We start from the raw sequence: 14,328 nt of genomic DNA, 5'->3' as shown, positions 1-14,328 counted from the left end.
TCCACTACTGTACACACACACACACACACACACACACACACACACACACACACATATATATATATATATATATATATATATATATATATATATATATATATATATATATATATATATATATATATATATATATACACTTTTTGTATCTTTATAGTTTGAAATGGATTTACAGTTATGGTTGAAAGATCAATACTTGAAGTTGGTAAAAGACAATAGGTAAGTATTGGCTGGAAATTTAACATGTATACACGATTAAGTGATTTTCCTTAACAGCATAGTAAATATGAAAGTTCACTAACGCTTCTATGTTGTATCAGTAAATATTGGTTTCCAAAGGAATCACACCAACTATTAATTACATTTTAGGATTCGTTAGTGTTTCATATAAATAACACTACTGGAAACATCTGTGAGGTTAGAATTCAAAAAAGTTAATATAAGATATAAAAAAGATATAAAAAAGAAAATTCATGAAAGTAAGATTGTAACCTGTCTACTTCAAACCAAATGTCACTTTGTCTTTACATTATTAATTTCCACAAATAGATACATATGATACATCGTTAATAAATATTTTCAGGAACATTTTCAGCTTTTGGTACACTCTGAAACCGCTTGAAGGCAGGAAGTCGAGATTGACCGGTCTATTTTGTAAAGATTCAAGCAAGTAAGTTAGGCGCAAACTAAATAAAATTGATGATAGTTTTCTTTAGGGGCTAAACATGCTTATGTAGTTGCTAAAATAATATAACCCAGATGGCCGTATTGATGGTCAGTTAACAATGAAGAAAAGTAAGGGCAATTTTCTTTGTCATTTTGGAGAAATCAGAAGACCTGGGTAAAAATAATTTCTTATTAAAATGGTTTATTGTTTGAAAGAATTTTGTTAAAATTTTATATGTTATTGGAACGGCCATATAATAGTCTCACCAGTTCTCACAAGCAAAACATAAATTGCATACAAAAGTATGTGCGTTTTATTACAACGCATATCTAATTCAGGTGACCGGCAAGGGCCTTAGATCCTAATGCACTGTTACTAAATAAATATAAATGATTTAATGTCCACTTTTGAACATTTGAAAAATGTACTTTTATATGATTTTTTTCAATTTTACATTCGTATATCGTACATACCTTTTGCCAAACAATTGTCCAGTCAATATGACGATTTCTTTTTCTTTCTTTATTTTTTTGGTCGCAGTTGTGCCGTTTATTACGCCGAATATGTCTTGTACAAAGAGGCCGTTGTCTTCCTGCTGATGGCGTTGAATAATCTGTCATATGAACAGGCAAATTATATTTGTCTCCAGTCAGAGATAAGCAGGGAAAGTAAGAAGTGAATTTCAGATCGCAAGGAGCCCAATACTGATGATCAACAAACGTGAGGACATGAGCCACTAACCCTGTGTATAGACAAGACACAATCAGATGATATCATAAGTGTATAATGATCACATGCACCAATATGATGCATGTTATCTTACCGTTGGATGATGTCACTGTCCTTTTTAAGGGTGTACTTTGTGTGTTTGTCGGATTTACTCATAAACACACACACACACACACACACACACACACTGAGCTGTATTCAGGATGCGTACCCATACACATTTGTATTGTTTGCTGGATTTAGTATTTATGTCAAGACGGAAAATGTTTAGATTGGTCATCTCAGATACAATATAGAATGGACCTAATGACAGCTTTTATTTACCCGTATTTATTTAGAACATGTGCATCTGTGTCAGTCAGATTACGTTGTTCAAGTGCCTCTTTAATTGTGTAGATGGGAGTATCGGACGGGGCTAACGATGGGTGGTGTATGCAATTATTTTTCGAAACTCTTTATGCGTCTTTATTGTAAAAAGTATATAAACAATATGTAATAGGTTTAGTGATGGGTGCTATCTACAAGACATTTTTAGGCTGTGTAGTTATGTGCAATATTATAAGAGTTTGGTAGTTGTAATACATAGCTAATGCCGAATGCAGTGTATACTTTTCAGTTTATATTTCGAAAGTGTGTATTAGAGAGAACAATATATTACACTGGGCGGAGCTACTTTTGAATGCCCTGTTGGTCTTTCATAAGGCAGTACAAGTATCTCTTGTGTTTATGTCACGGGCTTAATGACAGTTTTTTTCTGCAAATATTTATTAACGCTTCTTTATGTATATATTGTCAGAATATTACCAAGGAATTGGATGTTTCAGTTTAGTGTTGCTTCCCAACCGAACCATTTATTTTTCATGCATTGCTCTTAGGAACGAAGAATCTATTACAATCGGGGTGTATATGTGCGTATGTATACATACATACATACATACATACATACATACATACATACATACATACATACATACATACGTACGTACGTACGTACGTACGTACGTACGTACGTACATACATACATACATACATACATACATACATACATGAGAGAATTGTTATACTGTCATAATCGGGGTTACAATATTGAACAGCAAAGCACGATCTCCATAAGGGAACGATTTCGTAACTGAGGTATAAGTGGGTTTCTTATACACGAAATACCAAATACTCTAACCTATTGGTGAATATATAACTTCAAATAAAAAAGTATAATAAATATATGATACATTTTGGTCAAACTAATTGTACATTTTCTAATCTGGGAAATGATTTTAAGTTTTATGTGACATAAAAGTGTTAAATCTTGTATTAACATTAACGCCATATATGTGGCCTGTTGTATTGCGATATACGCTAATGGAAAGGGGACGATCAATATGAAGAATTATTTTAAATTTGTTTCAGTAACTTGTAGTCTTTCAGAAAACGGTAACGATGAAAATGCATAAATTTGATACAGTTGATAACTATTGAAATGTAAAACCCTAATAGTGTTTACTTTGTTCTAGCTGAAAATGATGACATAAAATATTGCATCACAGCAGCTAATTTTAAAATCTTGCTATTGCTAAAGAATAACAGAAATAGTTTAAAAGCATCGACAGTCTAAAGGAAAGCAAATGGTTGTATTTCCAAGTCATGGAAATCCTTTTCACCTTGAAGGTCGTCGGTACCTTTGAAGGACTCAGGTTGTTATTTGGAGAAGATAATGTTTTTATTCATAAAGTCGTTATAATTATGACTGCATGCTATTATACTTGATATGATTTTTATTACTTTGTTCTATATTAGGTAATTAGTTATATTGAGATGTATGTAGACATTAAAAAAGTTAAAAATTTCGCGGCATAATGATGTAAACAAAGAAACTAATAATCCGGATAATCGAAATTCGGATATTTTTAACTGAAGAACAAAAATGGCTCTCTGAAATTTTAATTGCAATATCTCATTATGACTGCATATATTGAGAGTCTGGGACTTTAAACTAGAAATTTGTACATGTTGGTCTAAATCGTTTTAAGTATTTGATATTGTATTCATGCTCTAGAGTCTATGTGTATTCTTCATAAGAAGCCGATCAAAAGCTATGATAATGTTAAATGCATGTAAAGGTAAAACCCTTTAAAACGAGATTTCGTTATAACGCGATTCCGCTTACAACAGCGATAGTAGCATAGCTCTCATTTTTTTGTTGAACGTGACTTCTGTTCTGAACATCTTAAACATATGATATCGAAAAGCCGATTATTCGTATCCCTAGCAGACTTTTGGTCCCAGCAATTCGTTTAATGTTGAGTTAACTTCACCGTGCACCTTTTCCGCCATATTTGCATCTTTACAATTAAAGACTGCAGATATTTGATGTCCGATGGACCCGGCGGACAAAACAAGCGATATATGATCAAGAGATTAGGTAAAACTGATGACAATGAAATGCACATTTTCTATGGAGAATTTTTTTTAAAAAAACGTTCTTAACGCGATACCGATTTTATCGTGATATTATTCTTTAGACACGAGCATCGAGTTATAACGCATTTTAGATGTTACTTAGAGCATGGTATTTCATATATGAAGTTGTTTTGGTTCCCAGCGGGGATGTTATCATCGACGAAGTAAATGCCCGTATTCAATATGTTATCGGCACTTGATTGGGAAAAGGACTTGAATTTATATGCGACTGTAAATATCTTATTCATTTTGTCCTTTGTTCTGAAAGACGTATGAATATCGGAATTGTACTTTTGTGTAATTTGCTTTTTACGATGAATTGTTGGTTCTAGGCACGGATGTTATAATGGAACATTCAGTCAAGAGTAGACTTTGGTCGATTGTTACACTACATACCCTCGTGGTACGTTGTTTTGTTTCTAAAGTAAGGAATAGTCCTTTCATTTACTGGTGATTAGTATCAGATGGTTATTGGAGACAATAGTATTACTGATTTTTATTTAGGCATCAACTTGTGCTGTGACAGGCAGTGGTAAGAAGATCGTGGTTCTGAGCGCAGATGCATCGCTTCAAATAAATGATTGAAGATACCTCGCATAGGAATCACTTCTTGTGGTCAAAGAATGAAGCAGCTAAATTATAATACCTAAAGATGAACAAATGTTAGATGATATACATGGAGATAATGTGACGTTTGCAGATGTGTCAGAAAAGAAATGTATATGACTCAGGCTTTTACAAAGAGAAATATATAAATTGGTTCTGAGCACGGATGCAAAAATTGATACGGTACTTTATAGGTCAAATGCATGAATCATTGATGTAAGTGAAATAATATGAAAAGCACGACGAGTGTGAAGTAAGTTGATTTATACAAGACACATATTTTAAATATGCTCTTAAAGATGTTATCAAGAGCATGGTATTTCATACATGAAATTGTTTTGGTTCCCAGCGGGGATGTTATCATCGATGAAGTAAATGCCCGTATTCAACATGTTATTGGCATATGATTGGGACAAGTATGTGAATTTACATGCGGCAGTAAAGATCTTATTCATTTTGTCATTTGATTTGAAAGATGTATGAGCATCGGAACTCTACTTTTGCGTAATTTAATTTCACCAGGAAATCTTGGTTCTAGGCACGGATGTTATATGTGAACTTGCAGTATTGAACAGACTTTGGTCGTATTGTTACACTATAGATCCTCGTGATACGATTTTCGTCTAAAATAAGGAATAGTCCTTTCATTTACTGGCGATTAGTATCAGATGGTTATTGGAAACAATAGTATTACTGATGTTTATTTAGGCATCAAATTGTGATGTGACAGACAGTGGTACGAAGATCGTGGTTCTGAGCGCAGATGTATCGCTTCAAAGAAACGAGTGAAGGTACCTCGCATAGGAATCACTTCTTGTGGTCAAAGAATGAAGCTGCTAAATTATAATACCTGAAGATGAACAGATGTTAGATGATATACATGGAGATAATGTGACGTTTGCAGTTGTGTCAGAAACGAAATGTATATGACTCGGGCTTTTACAATGAGAAATATACAAAATTGGTTCTGAGCACGGATGCAAAAATTAATACGGTACTTTATAGGTCAGATGCATGAATCATTGATGTAATTGAAATAATATCAAAAGCACGAACATTGTGAAGTTGGTTGATTTATACAGGACACATATTTTTAAATATGTTATTAAAGATGTTACTTAGAGCATGGTATTTCATATATGAAGTTGTTTTGGTTCCCAGCGGTGATGTTATCATCGACGAAGTAAATGCCCGTATTCAATATGTTATCGGCACTTGATTGGGAAAAGGACGTGAATGTATATGCGACTGTAAATATCTTATTCATTTTGTCATTTGTTCTGAAAGACGTATGAATATTTACTTTTGTGTACTTTTATTTCACTAGGAAATCTGGGTTCTAGGCATAGATGTTATAAGTGAACTTGCAGTAATGAACAGACTTTGGTCGATTGTGACACTATATATCCTCGTGATACAACTTTTGTCCAAAATAAATAATAATCCTTTCATTTACTGGTGGTTAGTATTAGATGGTTATTGTAAAAAATAGTTATGCTGATGTTTATTTAGACATCAACTTGTGCTGTGACAGGCAGTGGTAAGAAGATCGTGGTTCTGAGCGCAGATGCATCGCTTCAAAGAAACGAGTGAAGGTACCTCGCATAGGAATTACTTCGTGTCGTCAAAGAATGAAGCTGCTAAATTATAATAACTAAAGATGAACAGATGTTAGATGATATACATGGAGATAATGTGACGTGTACAGATGTGTAAGAAACGAAATATATATGACTCGGGCTTTTGCAAAGTGAAAAATTTGCATTGATTCTGAGCACGGATGCAAAAATTCATACGGTACTTTATAGGTCAGATGCATGAATCTTTGATGTAAATGAAAGAACATGAAAAGCATGAAGAGTGTGAAGTTGGTTGATGTATACAGGACACAGGATTTCAAATATGCTATTAAAGATGCTACCTAGAGCATGGTATTACATCTATGAATTTGTTTTGGTTCCCAGCGGAGATGTTATTATCGATTAAGTAAATGGCCGTATTCTACATGTTATCGGCACATGATTGGGAAAAGGTCGTGAATTTATTTGCGGTAATAAAGATCTTATTCATTTTGTCATTTGCTCTGAAAGGTGTATGAGTATGGAACTCTACCTTTTTGTAATTTTCTTTCTACAGGAAATCTTGGTTCTAGGCACGGATGCTACAAGAGAACTTGTAGTAATGAACAAACCTTTGTCGATTGTTACACTATATATCCTCGTGATAATTTTTTTTCTGAAAAAAGGAATTGTCCTTTCATTTACTGGTGATTAGTAACATATATTTATTGTAAGAAATATTTTTGCTCATGTTTATTTTGCCATCAACTTGTGCTGTGGCAGGTAGTGGTGAGAAAGTCGTGGTTCGGAGCTCAGATGCATCGCCTGAAAGAAGCGAGTTTAGATACCTTATATAGGAAACTGGTCTTGTGAGCAACGATTGAGGAATAAAGCTGCTGAATTGCAATACCTAAAGCTGAAGAAATGTGACATAATATACATGGAGATAATGTGACGTGTACAAATGTGAACGAAACGAAATATATATGACTCAGGCTTTTATAAGAAAAATATATAAATTGGTTCTGAGCACGGATGCAAAATTTGATACGGTACTTTATAGCTCCAGGGCATGTCACTTTGATGTAAGCTTAACATGAAAATCACAAAGAGTATGAAATTTGTTGATGTATACAGCACACGTAATTGCAAATGATTTGTAATGCTGGTTCCAGGCACAAATGATATGAGGAAACTTGAAGTAATAAATATACTTAGGTAGACGGTCACGTGCGGTTGTGAATACGATTTACATTTTATGTACGTGTATGTATACAGATTATATGTACGAGCTGATAGCCAATGAATCTAACATAATTTTGTGGAAGCAAATGTACTGAATATAAAGAGGTAACTTGTGTGTATTTTTCATTTCTTGTGCGTATGTACTTAAATGAGAGAGAGAGAGAGAGAGAGATGGAGGGCAGGGAGGACGCAAATGTTATTGTCAGTATGAACGAAATGGTCAAGCACGAGACATGTAGCATGGAGGACGCAGACTTTGCTTTACCTTAAGTCAAAGTTTACAAAATTTCGTTACAATTGTTTGTTTTTAGAAAATAAAATGGTCTCTAATTAGGAATTGTGTTAGGATATCTTTGAGTACGGATGTCGTAGTTCTGAGTGATGATGGACATCTTCAAATATACGTGTATAGGTACCTTACATAGAAAGCCCGTGTTTGTGCGCAATGACTAAATAATAAAGATGTTAGATTATATTATGTACGGAACATGGGATGCTAAAAGATTTACATGCAGATAATTTAACTTGTACCAATGTGCGGGAAGGACAAGATATTTTAATCAGACATTTACAAGCAAATGTATAAGCTGGTTCTGAGCAAGGATGCTAAAAGTGATACGATATTTTATAGCTCAGGTCCAGGAATCTTTGATGTAATAATTGAAACAACATGAAAAGAACGAAAAGAACGAACAGTGTGAAACTTCTCGATTTATAATGCACAATCAATTTCACATCTCCTAGGAAAGATGTTAACTTTGGCATGGTAATTCATACATGAAATTGTGTTGGGTATGTTTTCATCGGTGATCTTAATGACCGTATTGTACGTGTTATCGGTACATGATTGTGAAATTCTCTGTGGCAATGAAGATATTTGTTTTTCCTTTGTCATTTGTTATAATAGCCGTATAGGGGTCGGACCTCTACTACATGTATTTGCAATTTGCTTTCAGAAAGGAATGTTGGTTCCCGGCACGGATGCTGTAAGGAAACTTGCAGTAATGAATAGGCTTTGGTCGATTGTTACACTATATACTCTAATGATAATCTTTTCTTCTAAAGTAAAAAAAAGTACTTACTTTAATTTACTGGTGGTTACTGTGAGAGGATTAATGCCAAAATAATAAAATTCTTATTTTTTGTGTGCATCAACTTGTGCTTTAACAGGCAGTGGTAATAAGGTCGTGGGTCTGAGCGAAGATGCATCGCTTGAAGGGAACGAGTATAGGAACCTTACCTGGGAGCCAGCTCTTGTGAGCAATGACGTAAGAATAAAGCGGCTAAATTGCAATAGCTAAGGATCAAGATATATATTCCCGAGGCATTTATAATGAAGAATGTTTAAGCTGGTTCTGAGCACGGATGCTAAAATTCATACGACACTATATCAGAGGTCCAGGAATCTATCATGCAAGTTAAACACGGAAAGAACGAATAGTATGAAATATGTTGATTTATACTGAATTTAAAATATCCTAGTTCAGATGTTAACTATAGTATGATTAAACATCTATGAAGTTGTTATCATTCATGACATTAATGCCCGTATTCTGCATGTTGAGGCACGTCATTGGGAGTAGGACATGAATTTCAATGTAACAATAGAGATGTCATTTGTTCTGATAGCTGTATGGGAGTCTGATCTGCAATATTTCTAGTATTCTTTCAACAAGCAATGTTGGTTACAGGCACGGATGCTATATGGAAACTTGGAGTAATGAATCGGCTTTGGTCGCAAGTCACACTGTATACACTGAATACACTCTCGTGATAAGCGTTTCGTCACAAATAAGGAATAGTACTTACTTAAATTTACTGGTGGTTAGTGTCAAATGGTTTGTGTAAAAAAACATAATATACTTATTTTTATTTTGGCATCAACTCGTGATACAAAGCTAAATGTTAAATAACTGGAAGAAGGAGTTGTTAGGAAACAACAAGAAGCTTAAACTTATAATGCCTCGAGAACTCAGTGAAAGTTTTGCTTGAAGCGTTTAATTGCATTACACACTTGAATCGTTAAGCGTTTAATTCAAAATAATTTCTTGCAGGAATATTATGATATTGGATAAGATTATATTATTTGAATAACGTAGTAGCAATATCTCAGGGTACTACTTCAATCGAACACTTTGTGATTCTAAATGTTGAGAGACGATTAAGTGAAGACTTGTTGTTCAAGTTTGCTTTCGCTAGTCATTATTAAGAAAAAGACAAAGCGTCATTGGAATGAGATTATGGTACTAAGATTATGAACGAAACAATAATAGGAAGGTAACATTTGAGACTCCAAATGAAGAAATAATAGTAAAATTGTAAGTAATTAGGAGGAAAACAATTCTTTTATAACTGAGTTGTAAAATATCACATCTAAGTTTTGCTTTATCACCATTATGTAATGTAGAACTTCTTATCTTATCACATGATCATGAATTACCCTGATAACATGGATGACTCTGATTTTCTGTATCATAGTTACCCATAGCTTTGTGTGTATATTCTTGAATGTAAAGTTTTGCAAATGATAGTTCCAATCGGACACATGCATCTACTAATCCGTAAGAAAGAACAGTGCTAAAAGTATTTATTGTTAATACTTTCATTACAAAACAAAAATTATAGGCACTGTGTTCAGCATCATTTTGTTTTAAAAATTCTTGTATTTATATAATATTTTATAAATTATGTTCAGGACAAAATAATAAGATCTTACATTTACTAGCTATATAATGTAAAAATAACATGGGCGTACCTAAAGTATTTGGCACACGGAGCAGATAATCCTTTGCCACCCCCACCCCATTTTAAAATGTAAACACACAAAAACATATTATGTTTGTAAGTAGATTTTTAAACAAAACAGTGCTGTCATAAGCAAATTGGAAATAACGTTTACTTTGGCGAAGTTTTCATTTCGTTTGAACACTTGTACTGACTGGAACTCTCCCGATAGCCAACTCCACTTTCTGGCTGTGACCCGGCGGACCCCCACCCACACCCCCCGCACCAACCTTTAGTACGCCACTGAAAATAAACATTTTTTGTTTTTTGACTTGCGAACTTTTCGATTGAAAAGTTAAACCGAAGCACTAAATACTAATACAAATTAAAGTAGTGGGTTCAACAACAGGACGGTGGGGGAGAGGGCCAGTTGCAGCTTGAACTAGCACACTTTGTAATGTAAAACTTAACTACGAAAATCATAAGAAAAGAACATTTCGCGAAACTGAGTCCCACAGAGAGAATTCCGAGTCAGTCCATGAGAAATACAAACATTACTAATGCTGCCGTTTATACTAATGATATTATTTGCTTTAGTTTTCTTCCAATCTACAGCTTTTATTTCTTCAACTTTTAAGACGTTCAGTACTCTTATCCAAAAAATGAATCCAATTAAAACCTTGAAGTAATTTATAGATTTTGACAAATATCACTTTACTCAGAGTTATAAGTATAAGCACTTTACTTATAACAACTGCAGTACGCATATAGAGATCAGAATTAGGAAACTAAAGCATTAAAATACTGGATCAAATGAGACATAAATTATCTCATATAAATGCCAACCTAGCCACCAGTCTTATAAAGGATTTATATGGAGAATAAACAAAAAAATAAAATGTACATGAAGACACAGCATGAAGTAATAAAGTACTGCCATATTGGGTTTTGTTGTTGCTATTGTTGTTGTTGCTGCTGCTGTTATTGTTATTGTTGTTGTTGTTATTAATGATGATGATGATGATGATATTCTGATATATTGTGAAAAGCGAGAAGATGAAATACATTGTAAATTTAAAAGCAATGCGAAATGAAAACATTATAAATCTACAAGGCTGTCGTCAGTATGAATTAAATTATATATACACTTCTCATTCAGGTAATTAGCATATTTTCTGTCAGTTTTACCCAGATTTTGAACTAATTGCAGTTGAGCTGATGTAAGTTTATCAGAAAATTTTCAATTTCATTAAGGCAAATCAGTAAAGAAGTAAAGGGTATTTTCTTAAATGTCAAATATGATATATTTAAATATGATTAAAGGGCCTACATCAATAACAAGCTACCAATAGTTCTGCTATATCAATCAGCAGTGTGGTAATGAGCAATAATAATAATAATAATAAGGAAAACTGTCATAAGTACCGGACTCAATATTGCTTCGAAACGCGTTTTAAGTATGGCTATTGGTTCCCAGCGCAGATGTTAAGTGGTTCTGAGCAGAGATATTTTGGTTCCTATCGCGGATGTGAGCTACAGAACCCTACTCATTACCGGGATCACAATCTTACGGGTGGGGCATTACTTGCAGGCCTTTCTTGGGGATTCGTGTAACTTAAATAATACAATGTCTGGGCAAAATAGTGATTTCATGATACGTAGGCCTAATGAAGATAAACCGTACAAGTGTGAAGATTGTCACAAAAAGTTTAGGCGGATGTCTCATTTGGAGATTCACGTGAGAATACATACTGGAGAAAAACCATTCAAATGTGAATCATGTAAAAAGTTGTTTAGGCAAATTAGTGATTTGAAAGTGCACATGTTGATACATACTGGAGATAAACCATTCAAGTGTACAGTTTGTGATAAAATGTTTAGATCAAGTAGTCATTTGAACAGGCACATGATAGTACATAACGAAGATAAATTGCTCAGATGCGATTTTTGTAATGAAATGTTTCGTGATAGCGGTCGTTTAAAGAGACACATGATAGAACACACTGGAGATGCACCATTTAAATGTGAAACTTGTGGGAAAATGTTTATGCAAAGCTATACTTTGAAGATGCATATAAGGATACATACTGGAGATAAACCATTCGAATGTAAATTTTGTGATCAAAGGTTTATCTCAAGTAGTCATATGAACAGACACATGATGATACATACTGGAGATAAACCATTCAAATGTGAAGCTTGCAGAAAAACGTTTAGGCAGAGTAGTGATTTGAAGACGCACATGGTGCTTCATAACGGAGATAAATCATTCAAATGTGGAGTTTGTAGTAAAATGTTATGGACTAGTAGTCATTTGAAGAGGCACATGATGGTACATAATGGAGATAAACCTTTCAAATGTGATGTTTGTGAAGCAGTCTTCAGGAATAGTAGTCATTTGAAGAAACACTTATTGATACATACTGGAGAGAAACCATTCCAATGTGAAGTGTGTGATAAAATGTTCAGGCAGTGTAGTGCTTTGTGGAGGCACAGGAAGATGCATACTGGAGACAAACTATTGAAACCATTAAAATGTGACATTTGTGATAAAATGTTTAAGTCTAGTAGCCATTTGAAGATACATATATTGATACATACTGGAGATAAACCATTCAAGTGCGAAGTTTGCAATAAAATGTTTAGGCATAAATGCAATTTGAAGAATCATATAATGATACATACCGGAGATAAACCATTCAAATGTGATATGTGTGATAAAATGTTTTCATCCAGTAGTCATTTGAAGAGACACAAGCTGATACATACTGGAGATAAAGCGTTCAAATGTGAAGTTTGTGATAAACTGTTTCGTGATAGAAGTCGTCTCAATAGGCACATGATGGTACATGTTGAAAATAAACCATTCAAATGTGAAGTTTGTGATAAAATGTTTACACAAAGCAGTGATTTGAATGTGCACATGAGGATACATACGGGAGATAAACCATTTAAATGTGAAGTTTGTGATCAAATGTTTGGACAAAAAAGTACTTTGAGGACACACATGATGACACACACTGGAGATAAACCATTTAAATGTGCAGTTTGTGATAAAGCATTTGTTCACAGCCCTAGGTTAAAATTGCACATGGCAAAGCATATTCAGATATGAAACCATACAAATCTGATGATTATGATCAACTGCTTAGGCACAGTACACATTTGAAGAACATGATACAAATTTGACTTGTACCACTTAAATGGCATATTTGTTATTAATTGTTATGGGATAGTAGTGATTTAAAGATGCATGGTGTTTAGGGATCATTGGTTTGAAAATAAACAGTTTTTAGGGGTACAGTAGTAGAGAAGTAGTTTGAAGATGCATAGTGTTTGGGGTTAGTGATTTGAAGATTTATAATCTTTAGGGTTAGTAGGGGTTTTGAAAATGCATAGTGATTAGATATAGTAGTAATTTCAAGAAGCATTGTGTAGGGAAAGTAGTGATTTGAAGATGCGTAATGTAGGGATACAATGGGCCCCCTCTTGCATGGTCACCCGATCCGAAGCAGGAAAATGGCCATTTAAAACGGGTGGCATTTCCAGAGTGGGACTGTATTTGTGAGAAGAATGTATGTGTTTGGCAAGAAAGCTACATATAACTTCAAAGCATATAATATCTTTATTTAAAAGTAGCTTTAATTAGTAAAAGTTTCTTCTCTTAAGAACAGACTTATTTCAGGTTAACATAAATTAATATAGCAACCTCAGTTTAGTGCATATATCCCCAAGATATATTTTCACTGCATATGTTACTAACATTCTTTATTTAAGATTGCTATAAAGTATATATTAAAATTAAATAAATGCCAATAAAATTATCTGTCTACATATGTAGTTAGTGTTATTTATTTGGATTTACACTTTATTACAGGTTGAAAAGTAAATTACATGTAAACAATAGTGACTTTTAATGTAACGTGTGGTTTATTTTGGTAATTATGTGACTGGGTTAATATTTTCTGAAATACATATAAGTAATGACATTCATGCTCAATGCTTGTGCCCATTCTCACCGAGAATTCTGGCATCCCCACCCACATCTAAAGTTGTCAAAAGTTTAGGAAACATCTACCTAATGATTGATGAAACTGAACAACATGTTTCATCGGGAAAAGGATAAATCAATTGTGCTTTACAAATTTTGAAAGCGGAACTTGACAGTGATGTAACACTGCATTCAGAATTTGTGGACTTTTTACAATCATTAGGCAAAAGTTGGACATGTAGACTATTTAAAGAAATGTTGTGTATAAATAATTATCATCATGTTTTGTGCCTGTATTCTCGTACTAATCCACGTGGATTTAGCCAATTTGTGACAAGAATTTTAACTAACTG

At 33.7% G+C, this 14,328-nt stretch overlaps 1 protein-coding gene across 1 annotated transcript; it reads left to right on the top strand.

Annotated features, from left to right (window-relative positions):
• The first annotated feature begins 11,543 nt into the window (after positions 1-11,543).
• Positions 11,544-13,798, top strand: LOC149784788 (uncharacterized). The gene has a single exon (XM_089932802.1). It carries the CDS (start codon positions 11,612-11,614, stop codon positions 13,097-13,099), a length of 1,488 nt encoding a protein of 495 aa, XP_089788928.1. The 5' UTR covers positions 11,544-11,611; the 3' UTR covers positions 13,100-13,798.
• The last annotated feature ends 530 nt before the right edge of the window (positions 13,799-14,328 follow it).

Source organism: Sinohyriopsis cumingii, chromosome 14, assembly GCF_028554795.1.
Source record: "Sinohyriopsis cumingii isolate HCF-2022 chromosome 14, ASM2855479v2, whole genome shotgun sequence".
NCBI classification, from domain to species: Eukaryota; Metazoa; Mollusca; class Bivalvia; order Unionida; family Unionidae; genus Sinohyriopsis; species Sinohyriopsis cumingii.
Note: the sequence above shows the minus strand (reverse complement) of the source record. Positions and strands in the feature narration are given on the sequence as shown.

Excerpts from the sequence above, each read along its gene's own strand:
- LOC149784788 (XM_089932802.1), top strand. The coding sequence starts at position 11,612 with ATGTCTGGGCAAAATAGTGATTTCATGATACGTAGGCCTAATGAAGAT.